We start from the raw sequence: 27342 nt of genomic DNA, 5'->3' as shown, positions 1-27342 counted from the left end.
CTGAAGATAAAAGAAGCTTATTGAAGCCAAATTAAATAAAAACACAGATTTTTTTGTGAACGCTGACCAACGACACTGGATTTTATGCTGAAGATGAAGTATATTTTTTCATGGGACTTCTCTGTAATCACAAGTTCAGTTGGTTATAGTGGCTGATTTACTACAGAACAAGTCATGTGCTATCGCTGACAAATATAACGCCATGATGGTAAAAAAAAAAGGTCACGCGTTCATTAAGTAAATAAGGGATGTATCCAGTGGTACACCTTTATAACAAACCTGCGGTAACTAAATCTGAAAAATGGCCCCCAATGAAAGTCAATGGAAACGGACTCCGTAGGTCTTCATGTAACCAGGTGTGCTGAGAATTATTACTCGATGGGCCAGATGCTTGTTTGAGGTTAGCGTTGAGCTCGAAGGTATAAGAGCTTCCGCATCATCTGTCATAAGTTATTAAACCTGATGATGGGTGGACACCGGTTTTCTGCCTTAGCAGGGATGCTGCTTTAGCTCCGAGCTGGGCCGAGACAAGCAACGCATCAAAGTGCACTATCAGTCTCTTGCAGTTGTCTCGTAGCTAAAACCTGAGTAAATTACTGGTCGTGGGTCTAGTGGAATTCTGACAAAAATCACTGGCCAGGGTATTGCTGGAGCTAATTATTGGACTGGCCCACAGGGATCTCAGATGGCCCCCCTGCAGCTTATTACACACTGCCCAGAGGGCGATTGTGTGCCCTTTTCATAAAGATATACTTAAATGCAGAATCACATCATCAGACTCTCTAAAAGACAAGTTACACAGGGCTTTAAGCGACAGATCCCCGTTAAAACGTTTTTATACGATTAGCTCTTCAGAGGAAAGATAAAATGCCGAACTGCTTAGATTTATTTGCTTAACATGTTAGACAGTGCCGCGAATGTTTTGTGTAGTCGGTGCAGCACCGTTATATACATATGTAGCATCATAACGTTACACAGTTCAGGAATATTACATTACAGATGTATCCATTCTTCTCGATACGTTACTAAGCAATCCGATCGCAACGGACACATAATATCCGTTTTACGATTCGGGGACGGATCGCTCACAGATTGCCAGTTGATGGTAACCGTGTCTGATTAGATCCCGCACGTCGCAGCGCCGATAAGTATTGGTGCCTCTAGCGGCTGTCTCGTGTTTCCGTGCGGAGCTGTTATCGTGGTGCGCTACTGTCATGGCCGCGGAAGCCGGCGGAGGGGAGCCGCTGGTGAGGTTCGTGAAACTGAGCGGGAGAGCCTCAGGTGAGAGTTAGGGGGGGCAGCAAAGACCCTGGGCCAGTGCGTTTGAAAACGAGCAAGCTGGGCCTGGTACAGGCAAAGCTGAGCGGCGCAGACACACCGGGGGGTGAGGGAGGGAGCACGCCACAGGGCGCCGCCGAGGGGACTTGCCAGGGGCCCTGCTGAATGGTGGCTTGTATGGGAGCAAGGGGCACGGAGCAGCTGGAAGGGCGTGCTGACTGTCGCCGTGTAAAGGAGGTCTGGCCCCCCCGCAAAGGCGGTGGTTATAACATGAAGCTTGCTGTGTATAAATGGCGTGTGGTTTTTAAAATACACCTCTGTTTCATGGCATTTGGATTCACCCTCATTTCTCCTTAATTACCCCAGTGCTGCCGGTACTTGATGAATTACACAGCACTTGGGACACTATGCACCAGAGGGCACTGGAAGCGCTTCAGCGAGGAGCTTGTGATGGTTACTGTAACCTGCCGAAGTGTGTGTGTGTGTGTGTGTGTGTGTGATGCTGACACAAATGTGTATTTCTTGGAGCTTGTCCTTAGTTGCACAGGAAGCAGTATGTATGAGGAGGCTGATATGCTATTTTAGCTGCAGGCCTTTGAGGTTTTGCCAGTGCTGCAGCTTTGCTGATAAAGCACATAACCATCTGCTTGTTCCTCCTCGTGCTTTCTACCTCAGGACTGTCCTAAAGGGTCACTAACGTGAGAAGGCTTGCGCGACAAACGCTGCCTTCCCCGACCTGAAGCACCAATATCTACTTCGCATCTTAATAAGACAAAGTTTTTCTTGGCCCGGCCTATTTGATTGATATACGCCTCCAAAGCATTGTGTGAGATGGCTTCTTTCTTTAGGGACTCCCATAACGTCATGTGTTTCTATAAAAAGGTTTGGGACGCCATCCCGGCATTCTGTTAAGTGTAGTCGGATAAGATGTGAACTGAACCGAAGACACCCAAGCAGCTGTTTGTATTAAAGATATGAGTGAATTTCTTGTAAGAAGGCACATTTATGTCTTCCTTCATAGTATTTCAACCTGAAACCAGTCATGACTAACTAGTGTTACTATATGCTAATATTTTAGGTTCCGTACCTATACATTTTTTATAAGGAAAATGGATATGGTGCTATTGGCACAAGAGAAAGTGATGCTGTTGGTTAAAGTTGATTCCATTTATTGGGCCAACATAGAAAAAGCTGTAAGGTTACACAAGTGTTTGGTACCTCAGAAGTCTCTTCTTTAGATTGTATGTTTCCCTCCTGAGGTCCTGAAAGCTTATGCACCTTTTTATGTCTTTTTCTGATTTGGGCATCCGTTTGACTTTGGGTTCTGTGTGACTTGCTAGAATAGAAAGGAAGGGGCACTGGTATTTTCCAACCGCTTCTCTGCTTGTAGTTGGTATAAATTATTACCTACTGAAATGTAAACCCTTAATGACAGTGATGTGATGGGGAAAAACAGTTGATTAGTGACCAATGACGTGCCTGGCACGTCATGGCATTAAACAAGCTTAGAAAGCGATCTGCGATCTGTCCAAGTGTGTGTGTCACATCTTAACCAGTTGAGTGAACACATAATAAAAACACTCTAGATGTGATAACGGTTGCTTTATTTATTTTATACAGTCGGAATGGAGCAGAATATACTGTATATGTAACATATGTTCTTTTAAATTTTTCATGTATTAAGTAGCATCTCGGTATTTGAGTTAAAGGAACATTTTCATTTTAATGTATATGATAGCCAAGAGGACCCTTTAAATTTATGCAGTTTTTCCCCTTCAAATGCCTGGGGGGGTTCTTAAGGGATTTTAAGAATTTTGCTTTTTAGGTTAACGCTATAGAAAAGATAATTGCTGATAGTGTTTCCAGCAGTGCACAATCACAGGCAGCTGCTACAAAATTAAGCAAGCTGTTCTGCATTAAAGTGAAAGTATTGCACAAGATGAGTGTGATATTGCTGCTTTGTGTATTATTATTAATAATAATATTATTAAGATAACACCTTGACTATGCCGTACAAGTTCAAAAAAAGATGTTGAACTGGAAAGTGTTCAGAGATTAAACAAAATGCAATTTCTGGAATGCAACTTTTCAAGCATAAAGACAGCCTTGCCAGATTGGGCCTGTTTCTTTCTGAGAAAAGACTGGTACATCTGGATGAGATTGCTAAATTCAAGTGTAATGAGACAAAATATAGGAATTATACACCAGGCAGGGGAATCCTCCAACAGAACAGGGGATTTTTTTTTTTTTTTTTCTCTCTCTGTGGATTCTTTAATCTCATCTTAAAAATGCCTTCTAAGGAACAAGTATTTGTGTATATGTATGCATACGTGTAAGTGTGTGTATACCGTATTGGCTCGGATATAGGCCGCCCCCGTATATAGGCCGCACCCTAAAAGTTTGGTGCTTTTTTAAAGAAAAAGTTTTTTTCTTTAAAAAAGCACCAAAAAACATGCTGCCACTCTGTCCTCTCCCCCCCCTCCGAGATATGCTGCCACTCTGTCCTCCCCCTCCGAGATATGCTGCCACTCTGTCCTCCCCCCCGAGATATGCTGCCACTCTGTCCCCCCCCCCAAGATATGCTGCCACTCTGTCCTCCCCCCCTCGACATGATACGCTGCCACTCTGTCCTCCCCGCGATATGCTGCCACTCTGTCCCCCCCCCCCCGACTTACCAGAGCAGACTCCCGGGTGTCTTACGGGGCCGGAGGGGGACATCTATGCACATCGTGTATACAACTCCCGGTGCCGGCACTCAGCGGAAGTGCCGGCACCGGAAGTTGTATACGCGTATTGCGTAGATGTCTTCCGCCGGCCCTGCAAGACACCCGGGAGTCTGCCCTGGTAAGTCGGGGGGGTTAGAATGCAACGGCGCATCGCCGCTGCTGGTGAACGTCCGTGCGATGCGCTTAGACAACCTCCCGTGCCGGTACTCCCCCCCATGGAAAGTGCTGGCAGGGGAGGCTGTCTGAGCGTATCAGACAGTAGGATGCAGGTCCCCTGCACCGCTGCGGGGGATCTGTATCCTAACCCCGCTGCCTGCCAGGCGCCCGGGACTGCATGTCCCGGGCGTCGGGCGCTAGACCCCGAATATAGGCCGCACCCCCACTTTAAAGACTTAAAGTGGGGGAAAAAAGTGCGGCCTATATTCGGGCCAATACGGTATTAGGCTTTTTGACTTGTCAATTTGTAATCTCAAAGCCGGTAACTAACCATTTTAAGCAGAAGGAAGGATTTTGAGCACTGGAAGCAGATGCAGAGACATAATGACATTGGGAAGAGCCCTTGGTAATATTTTTCACTGGTCCCCCTCCCACATATAGGTTTGTAAGCTGCCGAGAACAGGGCCCCCTCTTCTCTTTCTGTATCAGCGTGTTGTAATGTATTAATCCTATGGTTGTCTCTGTTCAGTGCTGTGGTGGCCTCAAAGATTAGTGTGGAATACACACGGTCCATATTCTCGCAGTGAAGCTGCTCTATCCCTTTAAAGGGCTTTACTTGCAGCAGTGTTGGAGCTCATCGGTTTGTGCAGGCACCCGCTCTGTTTACACATCCATTCATGATGTTTATGTGAAACAGACTTTAAAAGTAGACAGATGGCTTAAAGCTGAAATCACCTGGAATGTTTTGCAAAGGGAAAACTGACTTGGTCCTGCGCAGGCAAAACTATAAATCAAATCCTTGGTTTTTTTTTTTGTTTTTTTTTTTATATAAAGTGAAAAGACCCTTTATTTCCTACCTTCAAACCATTTAGATAGCAAAAGATGGTTTACTTTTTATGCACCTGGTTAGAAGCAGGACCAATAATTACTAGGGCCAGCCATTTTTAGGATTTTATTAAAAAAAAGACAGAAAAGGCAAGCCAGATCATGGCATTTCCATGAAAAACAATAAAACCAGTCTTGACTCTTATTTAACGAGCAGAAAAAAGCAAAAACACATAAAACCATTGGGTATTTCTAAACTCAGGATAAATAGTAGAATCTATTTAGAAGGGTTTTCCATTGGTTTTTTTATAGATGAGTAAACGTCAGAAAAAGGCCATTGTCATGAAGGGGTTAAAAGGACTGTTTTCAATTAAAAATACAACTATGCACGAACCCGAACATACTCAAACATCTATTGCGTCAATTTGCAGTGTGAGAATTCTAAAAGCAGTGATTGACATGTATTCTGAATGTTTCTATTCTATATGTTCGAGCTCCGTTTCTGGAGCGCATACTCTCCCAAGTAATGGCACAGCTTGATATCTACTCAATCAGGAAAACCTCAATGCGTTCCAGCTTGAAACGTAAAACTCAGTGGACCTGACGTGACAGCTTCTCTCTCGCAGCGTCATGAAGATACGTGAAGCCACTTGGTCAATTTGTGTGCCGATTCACCCACAATTCAGTTCACCTCCATGTGGCTGGTTTTGTGCTGTATTATCATAGGAAGCCACATTGTGTTACTGGTGGCTTCAGGTACATTGTTTTCTGACAGCATTTTGTTAATATTTTATGGGGATATATAGTCTGTACAGTATATCTATGTAGGATTCATAGTATTTTGTCTATTTCTTGTTTGGTGACTGGTTCCCTTTTAATAGAAAGGAAAATGCTTTATCTGCTATTTGTTTCTCAATGTGTCTAAAAATTTCAGACCAGGTAATTTTTCTCTTGTTACAAGGTTTCCTGTTAACTCTGATTTAATCATAAATAACAATTATACCTCTTGCCTTTTTCTTTCTTTTTATTAATGCAAGTATCTTAGAAACGATTGCATTCTGCATGTGTTCTGCAAATAACTTGGGCCAGGGAAAGAGCTGATGCATGGATTTGTGCTGAATCCCTCTGTGCGTTTGCATGACGTGTTCCTCTGAAGCAGCAGCAGTCACATCCCTGTGTTTAAGGGGAAGGTGCGGTCAACTAAGTTTTGCTTTACTCTGGATGCTTCCCATTTCTAAGCCTGATTAGTTCAGAATACGATCTGCTACAGATATTTGTGATTGTGTGTCTTGGGGTACAGGGTTTATCTTGTGTTGCCGTATGTAACTTTTGCTAGTTTGTTACTAAACATCGCTTCTTTGGACGCTCACTGGTATTGGTCCTTCATAATGCCTAATGAAGTCATTGAGTTGAACTATTCAACTCCAGTTTAATGAATACATCCCTAAATACATAAAATGACTATAGTTTGCACCTTCACCTCAAGCTTCATTGAAAGCATCTCGCTGGCCATCTATTAGATAAGATGAAGTTAAGTCCTGGTAACCAAACGTATTGTTTCTTTTCTGTAATATATAATGACATATTTGCCCCCAGGGGCCCTTAAGATAGCGTGCTGTAGGATTATGGGTGACCCTGACCTAGTTGGCTGCAAGGAGTTAAGATAACTTTGTTTTGCAACTCCTATGAGCACTATGTTCTCTCTAATTTGCTGGGTTTGTTTCACGGTAGCTGCTGCATAACTAACTTCATTAAAGCTTCTTCTAAGCATATTTTATGTCTGTTGGCGTAATTGTTTTGAAGCTATTTAGTTTAAAAGTTCCCTTTATGGCCTCTGAGACTGGGATGGTCTGTCATAGTGTTAATGCCCCACCAATGATGGATGTCTATTAAAGTACTTTACTAAATTAATATTTACCTTGGTGAGATGCTGTGGCTCTAGAGTTTTGCACTCATTTTGGCTGCCTGTAGCAATTGATTAAAAACGGGAGAGCTCTGCCATTAAACTCGGTGGGAGTGCATTCTGCGCGTGCACACTGCGGGTCTCGATGGACCCCTGTGGAAATAATGCAAGCCAGCAAGTATCCTGCTTATGTGCTTTGCTGAAACGCCAATAGTGGGTAAGGAAGAGCAAATACAAAGGGGGCTGGGTGTTTTATTAAAAACGAATTCAAAGGTTATACTCTATCTTGTGCATGTGATGGCTGGAGTGTCTTCTGCTCTCCTACCCTTGTAAAAGCATCCTGAAGACTTAAGTCCTTAAAATGTTTCATTTTGCTTACCTAAAGAGTTAGCGTGAATACCTACCCACCCATGATTCTCTGGCACTGCAGCCTCCTGGAGCTCCGGCAACATCATCGCTGAAGTACGGAGGCAAGTTGCAGCCTTATTTTTCATACATGGGCAGCAATTGGGTTAGAATTTTTGCCGCAATTCATCTTCGCACTTCACCCAACTTGTGTTTGAAATATTAAAAAAATATACCCAGCAGCATTTCCAGAGCTAAATTGCATAGAAAAGGATTTCTCAGGTAACGCAACATACAGTCATCTTTATTATAGTGCAGTATTACCATTTTTAGTAGTGCTGGAATGTTTTTATTATATAGTCATACAGTATAAAGGAATTGATAAGTAGAAGGTATATGTGAAATAAAGGCAATATATTTTAAAGACGTCTGAATAAGCTTTACGTATGAAAACATGATCGCATTGCTGTTCTTGTATCTCGTGGATAAGGCGGAATTTGTATCAGAATTTGCTTAAATACTGTGTCATTAATCCACATACGCCATATTGTTGTATCAATGTGTTTTCTCTTCCCTGTGCGATTGTGTCATGCCAATAATAGTACAAGGAGTTTTAACAATATTTTCATATTTTCTGTATTTTAGCTATTGAGCTGCATAGGTATATCATTTTCCTTGTAACCCCCAATATACGTGTTTAATTACATATATTTTATGATTATATTTACCGTATTTGCTCGATTATAAGACGAGGTTTTTTTCAGAGCAAATGCTCTGAAAAATACCCCTCGTCTTGTAATCGGGGTCGTCTTCTAATCAGACCTCAAATAGAGGTCTGATTAGGAGACTAAGATCCAGATCCCCCGCACCGCTGCAGAGGACCTGGATCCTCCTGTCTCACCGGTGCGGGGAACTCTGATCTCTGACAGCCGGGGAAAGTATACGCGACGGACGCATACAAACCCCCGCTGCTAGGCACGCCTCCTTCCGGCTGCAGCAGAAGGCGACGTCAACCCGCTGCCCAGAGAGAGAGAGAGAGATTATGGGGCAGAGTGGCATATAGGGAGGTATAAGGCCTTTCAGGAGGCAGAGTGCTCTATTAAATGCCCCCTTAACGCCACTCCAGAAATGCCCTATACCCCCATTTAACTCTGAGAGAGAGAGTTAAATGGGGGTATAGGGCATTTCTGGAGTGGCGTTAAGGGGGCATTTAATGGAGCACTCTGCCTCCTGAAAAGCCTTATACCTCCCTATATGCCACTCTGCCCCATAATATGCATTTTAACCCCCTAAATGCCAGAATGGGATATAGGGGTATAAGGCATTTCTGGAGGCAGAGTGGCACATAGGGGGTCAAAAGGCATACCATGGGGCACAGTGGCATATAGAGGGTTAAAAGGCATATCATGGGCCACAGTGCCAAATTGGAGTGGCAAGCCTGGGGGGCAGATGTGCGTAACTGGGGGGCAGGTTGGAAAATACAAGAAATAAAAACAAAAAAAATCTTTTTCTCAATCATAGCTTTTATTAAAAAAAATGGTTTACATGAATTAACATTTACTGGTAAAACTTTTTTCCTTTGGGGTCGTCTTATATTCAGGCTTTTTCTTTTTTTCCTAAGTTAATATTCAGATTTTGGGGGGTTGTCTTATAATCAAGCAAATACAGTATTTACTGAATCGTTGGCGAAAACCATGAGGAATGTCTCTCCACCTTGACCCCCCCTTTTTTACAATGTTTACAGTAAACAGGTACACAGTGCTATTTATTAAAAAAAGTTTCTTGTGCAAGTCCACATCTTTGAGATGTGGGTTTCACCATACAGAGCTGGCTATGAGCCCAGAGATCCGTCCTATGTCCTGAATTGTCCCGTGGCATCGGTGTGCTCAGCGAGAGGCTGACAGTTTTTCCCTTACCGAGACGCGCATTGCGAAAGGCAGTCTCGTGCTAACATGACAAAGTCCAGAATACAGGCCGTGTACAAGACTGTACGCTGTGAAAGCAAATGTATTGATCTTTGGGGGAAAGGAGAACAGAGGTGCCGTACAAAATTCTCAACATCGTGAACAGCATTGGGCTTATGTGGCATGTAGTGATAGTATACCGTAATTGGCACAATAAATATACATTACATGTATGTTGACCTGCAGAAGCATTGTTGTTCTGTACATTTCATTCACAATACATCCGTTACGGGTTTTAGATAAGCAGCCTGTGCTCTGCTCCCCACACTTGCGGAGTGTAGAGGTCACATAAGGAGATAAAAAGGACTGCTTCTCATTCAGCGCAGTTCTGTGTCTGTTGGTCCCGTATATTTTTAGGCTTTATTAGATAGCACTGTGATGGTTTTAATTTTGAGGTCACAGTAGTTGCCCTAACACCAAAAGTTTCCTATTGGGGGGGGGGGGTGATCTTAACTAAGCTCTAGCTGGCATCTGGTTTAGGATTTGTGGTGTTTGAACTTGGATTTTCAGTCTTTACCTCAAATCTGTTCTTCCTATATACTCAAACATGCATCTCTAAATCAAGGGTGTTATTACGTTACTGAAATCAATGCCAGCCATTAAAAAAAAAAATATATATATATATGTATTGTTTTCTTGGGAGCTTAAGTTTGTGGCCGTTCGCTTTTGCTAAAATGATCAAAATGGGTCCAGTGTTGATTCATGAAGCACTTTTTTCCTTTTGAAAATGAAACTTTTTAACAATATAAGACTTACTACCCATATAGTATAGAATCGAAATCATTGTAGTGAATGTTCTCTGCTGAAAAGGCATTATTGCACCGATGTACTCCTTATGCAGCAGTATGTAAGAGTTGATGTGATTATATTACACACCCCAACTAGATAAGCAGCATAAAAGTTAGCGCAAGCTATCACGCTTCACCCCCACTTTGCAGTCTCGTGAAGTAGTTGTTTGTGCACGAATACGTTTACCAGCTTGTATTATATCTGCCATAACCCATGTGTGATGTTGTACATATTTCATGCTAACTAGATGCATGTTTATAAAACTCCAACTCTCCACCTCCCTCTAGAGAACCCCAATCCGAGCCAAATGAATGGCTCACTTCTTTATTAATCGCCATTTGGAATTGTATTAACTAATCCAACAAACGTGCCCCCTGTGTCTGGGGTTATAGAAATGCCAGGACGTGTGCATGTCACTGGCCACCTTCTCGGTAAATGTTTATTGCACTCTAAATGTGTTCGTACTTCTGATGTGGAGTTATATAAACACATGCGCTGAATGTATTAAAATGGTCATTTGGAAGACATTTTCAGCATGAACCTGGCATTTTAACAGTACACGCATGTATTCTCCCTTTCTCGTCCTTTACATTCTTGATAGTATAGATACATAATTCCTAACTTTAATTTGCAGTAGTAGATTTTAAGTCTTTGTTTTAGTTTGTGTATATATTGTAATACAGTACTTACTAGCTATACAGCTTATTAATGGCCTTTTTAAAAAAAAAAAAAAAATTATATATAACGGGCCACTAATGCCACATGACTTTTTAACCCCTTGAATCCATGTTTGAGCTTGTGGTTCCTTTTGTCCTCATGTGTGAGTCTCCCCCCCCCCCGTAATGTTTGTAGGTGACTGTCTAAGAGCCAAGAGAGGTTTACACGTAATCAGAAATCCCTGTCCATAAGACACAGCTGTCGTACATCATGGCTGACTGATAAAGCCTATTGTAGGAAAAACATCAGGCGATGTTGAATATGTCTCCCGGCCGTGTTGCTGTATGTTGCTGTGTGTTGATGCTGTCTTGTGCCGTGTACGTCTGACTCATTGCTGGTAATTGTGGTGACAGGATCTAAGAAGAAGGTACGGTGGTTTCCTGTTAGGCGACTCTTCACTCACTCCTGTCCCAGCCTCAGGATTCCTAGCAGGTTTTTGAGAGAAGGTGGGTGACTACCAGCCAGTCTGTATTTTCTATTTTTATTTAATAACGTTCTGTTTTTTTTTGCCATTTGTCTTTTTTTTTTTTTTTTTCCTTTTTTTTTTTTTTTTTACTAACCTCTTAATTTGGTTTTCGGTTTTATGCATATCACAGCCGTGTGTCACTCGGATATATATATATATAGAGCGCATGTTTGTATTTAGCATTGATACCTACATGTTCTAAATATATTTCAGGGACACCCACAAGCATGTAAAACGAGCAACACCCGTTCTGTCCGTATCTATTGCTGTTGCACCAATATAGAGGTTAAATTGACAGATGTAAGATTTCTGAATGTTTTTATATATATATTTTACACTGTTTAAAATAATAAAGGGAACACTAAGATTACACATCCTAGATCTGAATGAATGAACTAATTGTATGATATACTTTCATCTTTACATAGCTGAATGTGCTAATATGTCAACAAAATCACACAATTTCTCAATGGAAATCAAATTTATCAACCCGTGGAGGTCACACTCAAAATCAAAATGGAAAACCACACTACAGGCTGATCCAACTTTGATGAAATGTCCTTAAAACAAGTCACAATGAGGCTCAGTACTTGGTGTGTGGCCTCCGCGTGCCCGTATGACCTCCCTACAACGCCTGGGCATGCTCCTGATGAGGTTGCGGATGGTCTCCTGAGGGATGTCTGGACTAAAGCATCCGCCAACTCCTGGACAGTCTGTGGTGCAAGGTGGCGTTGGTGGATGGAGCGAGACATGATGTCCCAGATGTGCTCAATTGGATTCAGGTCTGGGGAACGGGCGGGCCAGTCCATAGCATTAATGCCTTCCTCTTGCAGGAACTGCTGACACACCCCAGCCACATTGTCTTGCATTAGGAGGAACTCAGGGCCAACTGAACCAGCATATGGTCTCACAAGGGGTCTGAGGATCTCATCTCGGTACCTAATGGCAGTCAGGCTACCTCTGGCAAGCACTGTGCGGCCCTCCAAAGAAATGCCACCCCACACCACTACTGACCCACCGCCAGACCGGTCATGCTGGAGGATGTTGCAGGCAGCAGAACGTTCTCCACGGCGTCTCCAGACTCTGTCACATGTGCTCAGTGTGAACCTGCTTTCATCTGTGAAGAGCACAGGGCGCCAGTGGCGAATATGCCAATCCTGGTGTTCTCTGGCAAATGCCAAACGTCCTGCACGGTGTTGGGCTGTAAGCACAACCCCCACCTGTGGACGTCGGGCCCTCATACCACCCTCATGGAGTCTGTTTCTGACCGTTTGGGTGGACACATCTCCTGATGTACTGGCATGTCTCCTGGTAGCGCCTCCATGCTCTGGACACTACGCTGACAGACACGGCAAACCTTCTTGCCACAGCTCGCATTGATGTGCCATCCTGGATGAGCTGCACTACCTGAGCCACTTGTGTGGGTTGTAGACTCCGTCTCATGCTACCACTAGAGTGAAAGCACCGCCAGCATTCAAAAGTGACCAAAACATCAGCCAGGAACTGAGAAGTGGTCTGTGGTCACCACCTGCAGAACCACTCCTTTATTGGGGATGTCTTGCTAATTGCCTATAATTTCCACCTGTCTGTTCCATTTGCACAGCAGCATGTGAAGTTGATTGTCCATCGGTGTTGCTTCCTGAGTGGACAGTGTGATTTCACAGAAGTGTGATTGACTTTGAGTTACATTGTGTTTAAGTGTTCCCTTTATTATTTTGAGCAGTGTATATATTTATATGTGGGGTTGAATCGATCTTTTGATATAGATAACACTGTTAAAAATGTATGGATTTCCAAACTCCTTTTTTTTCCCCCTTGAAATTGTGGAAATATTGTTTAATTGCTACAGTTGCAAGTCAAATCTCAACAAAGTGGGACTCCAGTACAGTTGCAGATTCTACTTGGTAAGTTGGCTGGCTATGTATGGGCACAGGGCACATAGCTGCCTATTGCTATAGCTAGAGGTATTGGTAGTCACTTCACTGATCACTTTTCTCCAGAAGAATATGGACGCTTTGAGGAAGGGGTACCAAAATGATACCAAAGTTTGTATAAAGGAAGAGAGGGGAGATGCAATACATACTTAAAGGGATTTAACTAAATACAAGAGGGAAGTGTATTTCAGAGAAGGAATGTCGGAGCAAGAAACCATATTCTACCTTTACAGAGAGAATGGTATGTAAGTGAAACAGACTCTTCCCCCTTCTGATGGAAATATTATACCGTATGGGAGTTTAAGCATGTATAGGATGGGTATACAGCTTTCCATGATCTAAGACAAGACCAAGGACTGATTAAGTTTTGAGTCTCTGTATCAGAAAAAATGGGGAAACCACATGGGCCGACTGATTATCTACCATCAAACTCTAGGTTTCTATTTGCAATAGAGTTTAAGTCTGTAGCAGTTCCCAATGGCTCCTGGGATTCTTGTGCATTACCTACCTAATTCCATGAGCTAGTGATGCATAAGTGTAATATTTTGCATGTTGCTCCCTTACATGCTACCATAAAAGAAAATTATTTGAGGCATTAAATGGCAAGACTGTGAGATGCTGAATGCCCCCCCATCATACAAAAGTTCAATCCATTTTATGCGTGAGTGACCAATATACCAATGTATATTGAAAGCATTTGCTTTTAAATTGGATTTCTATTTTTATACGTTATGGGTGGCTGTGGTACTGGATCACGGTGCTGTGATTTATTCACAACAGTCTCCTCTTCTATGAATTAATCAGCTGAATGTGTTTGGTGCTGGCATTAACAGACTAGCAACTGTTCTCAGCTGTCCAAGTTTGGCGCCACTTGCAATCAGCATTTTATTAACGGGCAGCTCCTTGTTTTAAGAAGACTGAAGCTCAGATCTTTAGTGTTGCAGACGTAATTGAACTTTATCATAACCCGTGACGTGTTCAGTTTCGTTGAAATAGATGCATTGGTACCCATCGTTGTTTTGCTTTGGTTAGGCTCTCTATATAATGAAGAGCCAACCCTTTTCCCTGTGTGAACGGAGATCAGGTTTACGCGGTTCCTAGCTGGCATTTAGAGACCATGGCAGCATTTTATACATGTTTTTTAAAATCGGTTGGTGGTTTTATTGCTTCGGGGATTGCCATCGCTGGAGAGCTTTCTACGAAGGATTGGATATAGTTTTGGCCGGGAATGGTATGCTTGGTTCAGTATTTGAAATTATGATGTAAGCGTCCTGTCTTAGATTATCTCCATTGTTTTCTCAATCTATTTGAAATTTGGAGAGACCAATTTTCCTCTGTACCAGTAAGTAAAAATATAATATAAAATTAGGTTTATTGTATTAGCATATGACATGAAGATACACCTTGAATTCACTCAAATGTGGCTGTAGTGAAGCATATATGGATGTATTAAAGAAATACCTTTTGGGTACATCAAATTGCACTTTAATATGGATTCTTTGGTGAAATGCTCCCATGGAAATGAATGATAGAACTTTATACACATGTAAATCTGAGTTCGTTAGTCCTCTGGAACTCTCGCCAACTCATTGCTGGAGATGGCAAGTGGTGAGCATATCACATGACACCGCGTACAATTTAAAGGGGTCCGCTCAGCTGTCAAATGCATTAAAATGCATATGATTGCTGCAGTGTCCCATTGGGGACGGATATATATATATATATATATATATATATATATATATATATATATATATATATATATATATATATACACCTAGCAACAAAGTTTAGAGGAATTATTTAACTATGAACAATCTCAGCTACGTAAAGTGATTCTGATACTGTCCCAATAACAAATAACTGCACTTTACTGTTAGGTGTATTAAATGTAATATTTACAGCTGTGGGATTCTGTAGATTGTCTACCAAAGACAGATCTAAAATCCATTATATGTAATCTTATGCAAATGTGCTCATAAAAACAGACATAAGTGGGTAACAGGTAAGTGAGTGTATGTGTGCAGGTTTATATTGTTTGTAAAACGTGGAAAATCTTATGGTAGAAATGATAGGGTTTGACTTCTCCCTGATATAATCCGGTGGCTAGTGTTGAAATCATGTAAAGTGTGTGTGGCTTATTTTGTCCTCGCTAAATACTGGAATGGCATTCCTATTTGTGTTTAATAGATCACACCAAAAAAGTGTGTATCTGTTACTATATTCAATTTCATGGGGTATCTGTCAAATTTATTCAACTAATGCTGCCCGTTATAGTAATTCTATATTTGTTTGAATTTTCCTCCTGGCAGCCAATTAGGTCGTCGCATATCATGGACAGACTTATGTGTGAATATCCAGACACGTGTTGGTTTCTTTGCATACTTTCTATGACTGTTCTGATACTTTCAGCTAAAAGTCTGCTGTATTGATTCTCCAACCACGTAAACGACATACTTTTTAGGAGGTTTTAACTGTATTGTTCCCTGGATGCTGTGCTTTACCTGCATGGCTAAGGTGGGAAGCCTTTCAAAGTAGTGTCCGTTTTATCCATGTATTTGTATTAGCTGAAATCATGTCATCTAACATTAAAAAAATAATAATTTTAAAAAAGTTTGGGTCTCGAGCAATAACAAGATTCATCCTTTTCTCTGTGATTGCACTTATACCATGACCTGTATTTAGAGAGGTTGTGAAATCTATTAATCATTAACTGATTACAGGCACCAAGTGTTATGCTCCCACTGATAGCAGACACAAACTGTTAGTCATCTGTTAGCTTTGAAGTACTAGCAATATGCAAACCTAATGTGATTATCAACTGGATTTACCAGAATCCCATGAGAATGCATGTGCGCTTTTCTTATTTTTTTTTTCTTAGCGTGCCTGTCCTGGTAGAATATTTGGCTAGTATTGATGCATGTTCTTTCATTCTAGGTAATCCCTACCACTGATTCTTCTGTGGTATGAAAGCATACATATTTGGTTACCTCATGCTGCTCTATTAGATAAGATTTTTGTTTTTATATAAAATCGCTTACTGCAACTGGTTCAGCTGAGCAGATAATCCTAATGTTTGCTTATTCTGTGCCCTAGGGTCTTTTTCACTTTGAATGCTGAATATAAGTGTCTGATGCACGGTGGAGGCACACAGTATATTTGCTTAAAGATAGCCCTCGTGTCTATTGCGAAGTAGGACCTAATAACAAAGTTGAAACGCTGTATCTTGTAGGTCGTCGATCTCCTCCTGCTCGGAGTGGACACCGCTGTGTGGCTGATAACACTAATTTGTACGTATTTGGAGGGTACAATCCAGACTACGATGAGTCAGGAGGACCAGAAAATGAAGACTACCCCCTCTTTCGAGAACTTTGGCGTTATCACTTTGCTACTGGGATGTGGCATCAAATGGGTACAGATGGTTACATGCCAAGAGAGCTGGCATCCATGTCTTGTAAGTATTTCTGGGAAATAGTGTTACAATTATCTGCTGTGATTTGAAATTTTTACTTGTTGAATACCCATGGGTTTAATTACAACTCAGTTTATACTTTTATTCTAGTGGTTCTACATGGCTACAACCTCCTTGTATTTGGCGGCACAGGAATCCCATTTGGGGAGAGCAATGGTAATGATGTCCACGTCTGCAATGTGAAATACAAGAGATGGGCACTACTTAGCTGTCGTGGGAAGAAGCCAAACCGAATATATGGACAGGTATATGTGAAATAATGATATAAGAACAAGCCAAATTAGACTCCCCACCCCAATGTCTGCTGGGAATCACGGGGTTGTCTGACTCTTGTTCTACTGTAGGTTCTGAAATGCTGTAATGATATCTATTATAACCTTGTAAACAGTTTTTCCCCATTTATTTTTGGCTTTAGGCTATGGCAATTATAAATGGTTTCCTGTATGTGTTTGGCGGAACCACAGGTTACATATACAGCACAGATCTTCACCGGTTGGATCTCTCTACTAGAGAATGGATTCAGCTTAAACCAAATAACCCACCTTGTGACCTGCCGGAGGAGAGGTAGGGGCTGGCATCAATTCTGAAACTGCGTGACTTTTGTAAATATTTATATGAACTTTACTCCATGGTGCAAAAAAAAAAATCCTTTTTTATTTCCATCCTTTGGTTGTGTTGATTGACTTACCCCTTAAGGACAATGGGTTTTGAAATCCATAATATGCTAAACTAATTTTGTCTGCCATAAAGTGGTTAATACTACAATACATGATATTTTCATCTCTCTGTTTTGGCTCCTAAGTCCATGTTTCTCTATCACAAGGTCAGGTTTTTTTGTTTTTGGCAGTGTGAAGCAAATATTCCTACTTCAAAAAGTGAAAGCCTGAAAAAATACTAAATGTAGAAAAAAAAAAACTTATGTTTTGGGGTTTTTTTTTTTTCCTGTGCATCTTGGCTTACCTCTTGATATCACTGATTCAGTGATCAGTCTGGAGTGCCAAGAGAACATGCTTGGAGTGCTTCTCCCTCTAGTGGCAAGACTGTCAGTCTAGAATGTGGGTCGGGATGCCAGTTGTCAGCAGCTTCCCTTCTCAGCATATCAAGCCAATGACTGTGTCTCCTGTTTGACATTAGGTACCGACATGAGATTGCTCATGATGGGCAGCGGATCTATGTACTCGGTGGAGGAACCTCTTGGACTGCATACTCTCTTGATAAGGTAACATTTGTGTGTCCGTTTCTAAAATAATCTTGGCTATGTTTTGAGCCTTTTTCCTTTCACAGCTGTTCATGTTAAATAGCTTGCATCTTAAACTGCTGTGACTAAGCAAATCATACTTGTATGTAAAGTGAGGTTTGCACGGTTCTCTTCAGAGTTTGAAAAAATAAGCTTTAGGAATGTTTTAAGATTAGTGGTGAAATAGTAAATTAGTGTGAGATGGCAATCTGTATTTAGGCTGTAACAATTTGTAAGCTGTTTTTATTTCCTAGTAACATAGAACATCTCAGATAATTTCTTGGTACTGTACATTCTATTTTTTGTATATAAACTGCTGACTTTACCATCTTTTTTCTGGTCAAGATCCATGCCTACAACTTTGAAACAAACACCTGGGAGGATATCCCGACAAAGCCTCATGAAAATATTGGTAAGGCTAAAGCAGTGTTAGACTAAAGTTCACTAGCACCGAACCAGAATTTCATGGGATGTTAGAACCATCTAGTCTACCAATTTGTTCCTGCTGTAAAAACATCAAAGCTTGCATGGTGCCCAGTCTTGCCTTATATTTGTTGTAACTGAATGCTTCACAGGCTATACACCGGCTCTGTTCACAGCACGAACCCGCTGGTAAGCGTACTTCCACGGATCTCCCTCAGGGATGGTTCCAGAGATCCATGCTTCCTCAAGCAACCAAAAATCCCAAATAACTTGCCTTTTGGAGCTCTAGACTTGGTCTTGGATTATATTCAATCTAGCCTGTGTCCCATGTGTGTTTAAGCTTTCACTGTATAGACCCCCCCCCCCCACCCCTTTGAATTAGAAGCAGTTCCACTTTCCCGAGAGGGAGGTGAAATTTCTTTAAATCTAATCTTCTGACCCCCTGGTTATAAGCGGTCATGTCTTGTCCTTAAATTTCTAACTTTACATTATACTTCCCTCTTGTACTTTTGCGGCCATAAATATCGTGTCCTGTAAAAACCTATGTCAGATACCTCTTCATTTGTATTCAACTACTGTGAACAGCTATGGCAATACTGACTTATTGCCAGTAACCAGGTGGTAATATTGGAAAGACAATGGATGAAAAATGATTGAGCTATGAACCCGGAAAATAATATATAAATAAGCTGCTGAAAAACCTTGTGTGAGTAACACCATAAACTCGTGTAACTAAAAAAAAAAAAAAGAGATGTGCTACTCATAATGTTATGCTTCAAATAGAAACCCTAAACAGACGCATAGAAAATAATTTAATAAATTCGATGCTCAAAATACTAATAAAAATAAAAATGGCTTTGAGCATTGCATTTATTGGGTAATATTGCAAAGACTGCATTTTTGTGTTTTATGGTACCAGTCTCCCAAGTTTTGTGCTTGATATTTGCCACTTTTTTTTACAATTCCAGGGTTCCCTGCTGCCCGGAGGTGTCACAGCTGTGTCCAGATTAAACATGGTAAGAATCTGTTTTGTGGACACCATGATGTAGCTGTAGATGGTCTAACGTTTACAGCGTTGGTGTATCGAGCAAAAGATATACAAGAGGCAGGGCAAAAATGTAGAACCCCTTCATGGGTTATCTTCTGATACAGAGATTGGTAGAATGGGTCATGATGCCTATTTGTAGGGCTACTTTTATAGTAAAGTGAAACTGCAATGAAATGTCGTAACCTGGTCTGGTTAAATGTGTAAATTAAAACATAATCCCTTCTTCTACTTAGTGATTGTATGAAATGGGCATGTATTTCATCTGTGCCTCACTCAATGATGACCTTAAATAACTTGATAAAAATAATTGTATTGTGATAAGTGATGGCCTTACAGAAACCTGTTTTGTGCTTCTGCAGAGGTGTTCATCTGTGGTGGATATAACGGAGAGATTATCTTGGGGGATCTCTGGAAGCTGGACTTGCAAACTTTCCAGTGGACAAAGCTTCCTGCGCTGATGCCTGAGCCTGCGTATTTCCACTGTGCCGCTGTGACACCGGTATGTCGTCTCTTTGATTTTTCTGTAATTTTCAGAAGGGTATTGATGGAAATTACAATTTATAAGCATTCAAACAGAAATTAACTATAGGTCTCTATATCAAAGATTGTATGTGCAAATTTCAGAGCTCGTAAATGAGCAAGCGCGTCTCCACTTGGGCTACTATTGTCTGGCACAAATACTCTTTACATTTACATTGTTACTTTGGAATTAACTAGTTAAAACACGCAATGTAAATGAAACTGTACAAGGGTGGTCCTCACATGCATTTAGATGATCAGTGATGTAATTTTACCTGTCCTGCAGCCCAGCCTGGTGTTTACCTATGTTTTTGTACCTAATCCTGTATCTTTGAGTTTTGGTGGGTTAGTGGGAAACCTAGTAGTAATAGTAGTGGGAATTTAAACTGCATTGCTTATTTTGATATATTTGTTTTAAATGTCACCTTTTTCTAGGCTGGCTGCATGTATATCCATGGTGGAGTTGTCAACATCCAGGAGAACAAGCGGACTGGATCATTGTTTAAAATCTGGCTTGTGGTGCCCAGCCTACTGGAACTCTGTTGGGAGAACTTATTAAAGCATTTTCCGCACCTTGCTCTTCTCCCCACAAATCAACTGCTTCAGCTTGGACTATCTCAAGGGCTGATTGAGAGGTTAAAATAATGCCAACTCTGCCCACTTCCATCCTGCCCTTATATCAAGTTATGTGATGCTGTTATAGGAGCCCTCCCCAGGAGAACGCTGCTAACAAGATCAGAATACCTAGACTTTATTCAGACAATCTCCGTGGCCTTTAATTCATTTTAACAATACCAGCTCTAATGTCTGTGGTTTTAAACCAGTCTCGCCTCTACTGGACACGTCATGGAAAGTTTTAACTCAAAATGAAGTTTCACTATCGTTGCTTCAATACGTGCTTTTAATAACTATTTAAATTATTTTTTTTCCTTTTTGCTGAAGAAAACCTGTCCTTTTTACTGCTTAATTATTGCCCTTGAGGGGATTTCTTTTTTCTTACGTCGGACATCGGTATAAGTGCTCTTGTCTCGTCCATCGTTCAAGGTCTACGCCCATCCAAAGTTTGTCATGTGAACTACATGTGTGTTTAACAAATAATCCCATACTGCTCTTGTCGTCTTTGAACGCTTTTAAAAGCTCAATCTTATTGGCAGTGTGAACCTTGTCTGAGCCATCATGTTAATCCAGCGATATTTTTATATATATAATTTATAGTCAAGTGGATTTCCTATAATCCGTGCATTAGTGACCATACTTTGAGACTAAAGTATCCAACAAGCCTTTTGTATTTTTTGGTTAGTTGCAGTCAGAACCCTGTAATAGAGCCATGGAGCATACATGTAACATGGCCGTATCTTAAGGAAAGCTTTTTGTGATTGTTTTCTGCTCATGGTATGCTCTTTTTTCTTATTTTTGTATATATTAAGATCCACCACTAGTAGTACCTTCATCTCACATGTTATCCTAACGCTGTATTAGGAAAATAACTATCCATCCCACGGATTGCCTTAAGGTGGAAAACCTGAATGATTTCCGTCCTGTAGGTCATCAGATGCACAGGTGGTTTCCTCCATTAGCACACAAATCAAACTTAAATATTTATGAACTAAAGCTATACAGAATCTGCAGTGGCAGAATTGACAAGGTAAAACTAATTTTACGGAAAATTACTACAGGATATCACCTGGGTTCAGATTACTTTTGGCCGTTCATGCCAAAACCATGCTACACATGCTCTACGACTTGGAAATACTACTTTAATCAACTACATTTAGCTGTGTATATTTTGTGTGTCTTGCCTTTTAGTATTACTAAATCGAGCCATTACATGGCTTCCGTTATTCTGTGGAATTTGAATGTTCGGTTTTTCTGGAATGTATCTGTGAGCCGTTGTGCAGGGGCCAGGCCGCATCTTGTTCAAGGCTTATAGTGCCTTCAGCTCTCAGCTTGTGGTTTGTGAATCTGATTTTTCCATAACTGCAGTAGGTTGAAAGGTCATAGTGTTGATGGAAAGCCACTAATGCTACTCTTCCACAAGACTCAAACCTCAGCATGTAGCTCAGAAGGCTTTGTTTTGGTTTTTCTTCCCAACTTTTACAGTGTTTTCATGTCACATAACTAAAGCTGCCTCACAACATCTAAAGGATAAAACATGGCTCCAGCACCTGTCTATTATAAGGATATTTGATGGAACACTATTGCACCTCCTAATACCAGTACTGAAAAACACTTGCCTGATAAACTATTACAAGAAGTCCTGGTCCTTGAAAATTCTTCATATCTGCAAAGAGTGAACATTTCTCAATGACTGCCGATGCATGCCGCCTAATCTCTTGCTGGATAAGCAAGTAAAATACGGAGAGTGTTTAGACGGCAGAAAAGTACACGCGTCTGTTACTGGGCTGTAGACTTATCTGTGACCCACCAATCTAGCCGGTGGCTCAGCAGCTGTCATGAGGGTACATCTTACATCTGCTGTAACACCAGAGCTCCCATCGTGTTTAGGCCAAAAGGATAGCTATGCATTGTGGAGGTTGTAGTCCTCCAGGCCTTACTCCTCCCTTAAGTTGTTCCTAGCTTATTATTTGCTTATTTCCAGATCCAAATATTTATGCTGCAGTTTTGTATCATATGCCGCACAAGTGGCCCTTGTCTTTTTTGAGCATTTATTTAGTATTGTGGTCCCTTCTCCTTTTTTGGTTTGTTTTTTTTTTCCCTCTTTTTCCCCAAGGAACTTAGAATATTTTACATATGAATTCTAGTATATATTTTTTTGCCTTAAAACAGACGTGTTTGTTCTTAATCATATTTTGCTTTAGCAATAGCTTATTTTTTTTTTCCTTCAATTTTTTTCCTTTGCTTCTAGGTAAGAGAGGGGAATTCTACACTGCAAACAATCCTTCTAAATTCATTTTTGTTTCCTGTAATTCAAACTTTTTTTTTTTTAATGGTATTACATAACTATATATAAACCTCTTCATGAATTAAAAGTCTAATACATGTAGAAATGTTTTATAGAAATACCAAAACCCTAGATTAATTTTCTGTAATATGGCTGTCTGACAGTGCTGGCAGCTGTCGCTGGGATTTTTTAGGGGTCTTTTTTTCACTTGACGATTTAACTAGTTTTAAAATATTCTTTGCACAGAGAAATATGGTTGGCTAACACAGGAAAAACAGTGCAACACGCACAAATAACCAATGTGATTTTCAGCCCCCTCCCAGTTACCAAATGTATGATCTCAATCATGAGATCCCTTTGACGTTGAGGCCTCATCCATGTAAATTAGTAAACCGGAACGTTAAAATCCCTTACATTCGATATTACTAGTCTGACACCAAAGGGTTTTCCAAAACTTCAATTTAAATGACAAAGCCAGCATTCCCTACAGCTAGACAGCAGAAATGCCACACGGCGAATACTGGTTTTATCTTCCACAGCATGATGTAAATTTACATGAAAACTTGTCGTGTTAAAGCTTTTAAGAGGTGAAAATTTTATTGTAAAATATCTGAAGTGCAATATTCTATGTCAATGTTCATGCATGGTACATGCATTGTATAACTGTCAATGTTTTTTTTTTTATTTTTTTTTTTAATTTTCCATTAAACTGAAATTAAATTTATTTCAAGGTCAAAAGTTTTTTTGTTTTTTTCTTTGTTTGCCTGTGAGTTTTAAGTGTAGAACTGTTTCTCATTCACATAGTTTTCAGTGAGTGAGATATTCTTCCCACCAGTCACAAAGTTCTTTTAATATGCCTTCTTCTTTAGGATGGCTGCCGGACAGTAGACTTTCCTTTTTAATGCAGATGCCTCAGTTACTTTCTTACCTGAAGTAATAGTACTAATAGGTGAATTATCTCATTTAAACTTTGGTGCTGGGTTAAATACTTCAAAGTATCACCTCTGCTGCACCCATCTAAATGTGTACAATATCAGAGTACTAGAGAGAGTGTTTTCTGTTTTTGTTGCTACAGTATACTGGGCTTTATATTTGTTGCATGTTCCTTTTAGCATGTGTAGTGTCGTGTCCACAAGGAAAGTGTAATGGAGGATAAAATATAACAGTGATTATGGTGCAAAGTTTTACTAGTAGCATAACCATAATTGATTTGATATGGCAGTAAACCAGGTCGTTTGTTTGATGCCAGAGTAGCATCCTGCCGGGCGTTGGGTACGTACCCAACTTTCCCAGATTCCTCTAGGGTTGGATAATTTATAAGGTTCTAAATGTTTTCAAGATAAAACAGGAGATGATTAAGAACACTAACTTCTACTTAAGGCTGCCACAGGACTGGGATCAAATAAACAAGTCGGTGGTAAAAAGCATAGTTCATAGCCAAAAAATAACTGTTTGGAGGCAATGCTTTGGCCAGAACCCTTTTATCCAGAAACAGTGGCCTCCTTTCATCTGGTTCAGGAGCATTGGGGATTTTTTGGTATGGGATATCTTAAGACCCAAATTGTTTCAATAATCTTGAGGGTCTTTATGAAATCCTGGAGATGGGGTGATAGTGGTCATTTTCGATTGGTTTATATTCTTCTTTATAACCATATGCTAAAGTTCACATGTAGGTAACAAGAGGCTCTTACATAAATTGCCATTCCATTGAGGTCAGAGCTGATGGAGGCCATCGTTGGACCACATTGGTGCTCGACTCGCTTATGAATATTCCGGAGGGTGTTATTCCTAAAGCTTAACTGGCCACCTACAAGGCCAAATCATTAGAGATACATTCACTTCAGTCTTTTTGGGTAGGAGTCTATTAGCATAGCACATCTTGACATGGCAATATTTGCCTTTTCTTCTTTGCAAAAATGCTCCAAATCCGTCTCCTGTGCACAGCCCTCTTCAGATCATCCAACAGATGTTCAATTGGATTCAGCTCTGATTAATCAGTCACTTTAAATGCAGGTGTGTAATGACTCCTATTTAACATGAGTTTGAATGTGATTGGTTAATTCTGAACACCAGGTTATGAGTTTTTTGGTCTCTCCCCCTCAAAGACTTCATTTTTGCAATTTAATTGTTCACGTTATAGGCCACATTAAAAGTTGACAATTTATCTGTCTCATTCTTTATCACAAGACCCTGGCATTTTAACAGAGGTATGTAGACTTTTTATATTCACTGTATATATTAATAGGAGTTACTCTGCAATGTATAGTGGTGGGAGTTATGCTGTACCATATCTGTTTGGTAAATACTTAAATTTAGTTTATTCCACTTTTACAGTTGACAGTTAAAAATTTGTACAATATTCCTGCCAACACCTGACGGGTACAAAAAACAAAATACTGTCTGCGCTTCTCACCCTAATAAAGTTGGCAACAAATATATAAACATAATATACATGAGAGGTTTTGGTTATATGAATTGGCCAAAGCATAATTAAGCTCACCCGCCACGTCAAGGCACACTCAATAGGGTGAGAACCTACTCTCACCTCCTACATAGGGGGCACACAAAGCAGTTTATACTGCTACCAAAACCAGATTAATGTGTTGGGGGAGGTGCAATTAAACCTTAATTATGCTTTGGCCAATTCATATAACCAAAACCTCTCATTTATATTATGTTTATATATTTGTTGCCAACTTTATTAGGGTGAGAAGCGCAGACAGTATTTTGTTTTTTTGTATACATTGTACAGCCAACACACTGTATTTGCAGCATGCTCACACTGTTTGGTAGGCCTCATATTATACATTTGTATTATTTGAGCCCGAGACTAGCTTAGCGCACCGACATTTTTTCTTTTCCCTGTTAACACCTGACGGGTGCAAAATTGTGTATCATTTCTGTGACCAGTGGGGTCCATAGCAGACAGCTGGGCCCTTAATACTGAAAGAAACAGACTAGAAATACATAGCATGTCCAAGAGGGCACATTATCAGGGCAATCATCTGTACAAAAAGGTCATGGAGCTACTACCAGATGGGACAGAATTCCAAGGTACTTACTATATTATATCCTTGGTTCCAGCAACAGACCAAAATATCAGACCCGTGTTGGATCCCCAATTTTTAAGTCCTTTTGTGGCAAAGGAACATTTTCAAATGGAATTGCTCACCTGTTCAGATTGTCGACAAGGACGGTTAGATGACACTTTTAGATCTAATAGTTGCTAATCTGCTCACACCAATTAGAGTGTGCAATAGATTGCTGCGTCTGGTGATTCAGACAAAAGGCGGTGCGCAAAACCACTGTGACGGGACCGACCTGTACCCCGACTGGGTACGCCCGCCGAACGTTGCTTCCTTCGCCCCATGGCCACCGGGGCACCAGAGATTAACCCCTTCACTGTCTGTGGCTAGCCGAAACTGAGCTACACAGGGTGGCTATCGTCCTGAAAAGGACAATACGCGATCATAGCAGAGAACACAGCTCTTCAGGAACCTCGGCCGTACTGTAGTATACCGAAGTATAGCAATACAGCACCCTACCGCCCTAATAAGGGCAGCACCGAGGCTTACCTCAATAACAAGACAGGACTCTTAGTGAGGTAAAACAGGAACTCTCTATTTGGGAACACAGGGGTATTTAAGCAGTACAAGGGATTGAGTTACGTCCAATAGACACACAAGGGAATTGCGTCCAATAGACACAAGGGAATTACATCCTGCCCTCCTTTGCATTTGACTGAGTATTAGCACTCAGCCCAGTAGGGGGTCTCTACTGTAGTCTGTGTAAGGAGGGAGGGGGCAGGACATGTGGCACCTGGACAGGGTAGCAAACAAGGGGAACAAAAGCACACACCATAATTACAACATATACTGGGAAATGCAGGTATCACAAACAATAACTATTACAGACGGTACCGATTAACCCGGGGGCCGTCACAACCACCACTTCAGGGCCCTATCTTTTGGCTTTTCCTCAGCACCTATGGGTTTACCAAGCCTCTGCTTTGCAGGAAGGAATTTTTATTATCCTTTATCTATATGACCTGTTCCTTAAGGCAGATTCCAAAGAAAGATTGCAGAAACATTTTGCAATAGTCATAAGCTCCCTACAATGGCATGGCTGAATAATAAATTATGCCAAGTCCCACAAGAGAAATTCAATTTTTGGGAATGTGTATCAATTCCTCAAGCATGAAAACATGTAATATTTGAAAGCAATGACCTAGCAAATCAGGCAACCTCCAAACCACCTATATGAATGCCCAGAGTTCATAGTATAGGGATTAGAGAAGCAGAGCATTAGTTGGCTAGATAGGTCAGTGGCTGTTTCAGGACTTTGCACATTTGTATTTTCCCACAGGACCTTTCCTTGGCGGTTTCTGAATGCAGTGGCTGCTAGCTCCTGGGTTCAGGACTGTATCAAGCCGTGACCTGCAAATGCCACTGGCAGGCTAACCCGCTAACATACTAATTCTGGCATGGCTATTGCCAATGCAAGTGTTTCACAGAAGTGCTAAACCTACCCGACACTTGAAAGTTGTGTTAGTCCACAAAACCTGTTATCTCATAGTATTTATTTACACAAAACAGCAGAAATAGTTTCAGGATATAGTTTATTTTTTTTTTATGGTGC

The 27342-nt window shown here is 40.8% G+C and overlaps 1 protein-coding gene across 2 annotated transcripts; it reads left to right on the top strand.

Annotated features, from left to right (window-relative positions):
• The first annotated feature begins 1072 nt into the window (after positions 1-1072).
• Positions 1073-21584, top strand: KLHDC10 (kelch domain containing 10). 2 transcript variants are annotated; one of them, XM_053462540.1, is made up of 10 exons: positions 1073-1281; positions 11057-11149; positions 16336-16557; positions 16666-16820; positions 16991-17139; positions 17710-17794; positions 18158-18224; positions 19204-19251; positions 19643-19782; positions 20238-21584. In XM_053462540.1, the coding sequence occupies exons 1-10, from the start codon at positions 1215-1217 to the stop codon at positions 20445-20447; spliced, it is 1236 nt and encodes a 411-aa protein (XP_053318515.1). In that variant the 5' UTR covers positions 1073-1214; the 3' UTR covers positions 20448-21584. The 2 variants fall into 2 exon arrangements, with proteins under 2 accessions (XP_053318515.1, XP_053318516.1); XM_053462541.1 differs by lacking the exon at positions 11057-11149 and having other exon boundaries at positions 1077-1281.
• Positions 21585-27342: the final 5758 nt, after the last annotated feature.

Source organism: Spea bombifrons, chromosome 4 (genome assembly GCF_027358695.1).
Source record: "Spea bombifrons isolate aSpeBom1 chromosome 4, aSpeBom1.2.pri, whole genome shotgun sequence".
NCBI classification, from domain to species: Eukaryota; Metazoa; Chordata; class Amphibia; order Anura; family Pelobatidae; genus Spea; species Spea bombifrons.
The sequence above is the reverse complement of the archived record's forward strand: the minus strand, read 5'-3'. Positions and strand labels throughout refer to the sequence as shown.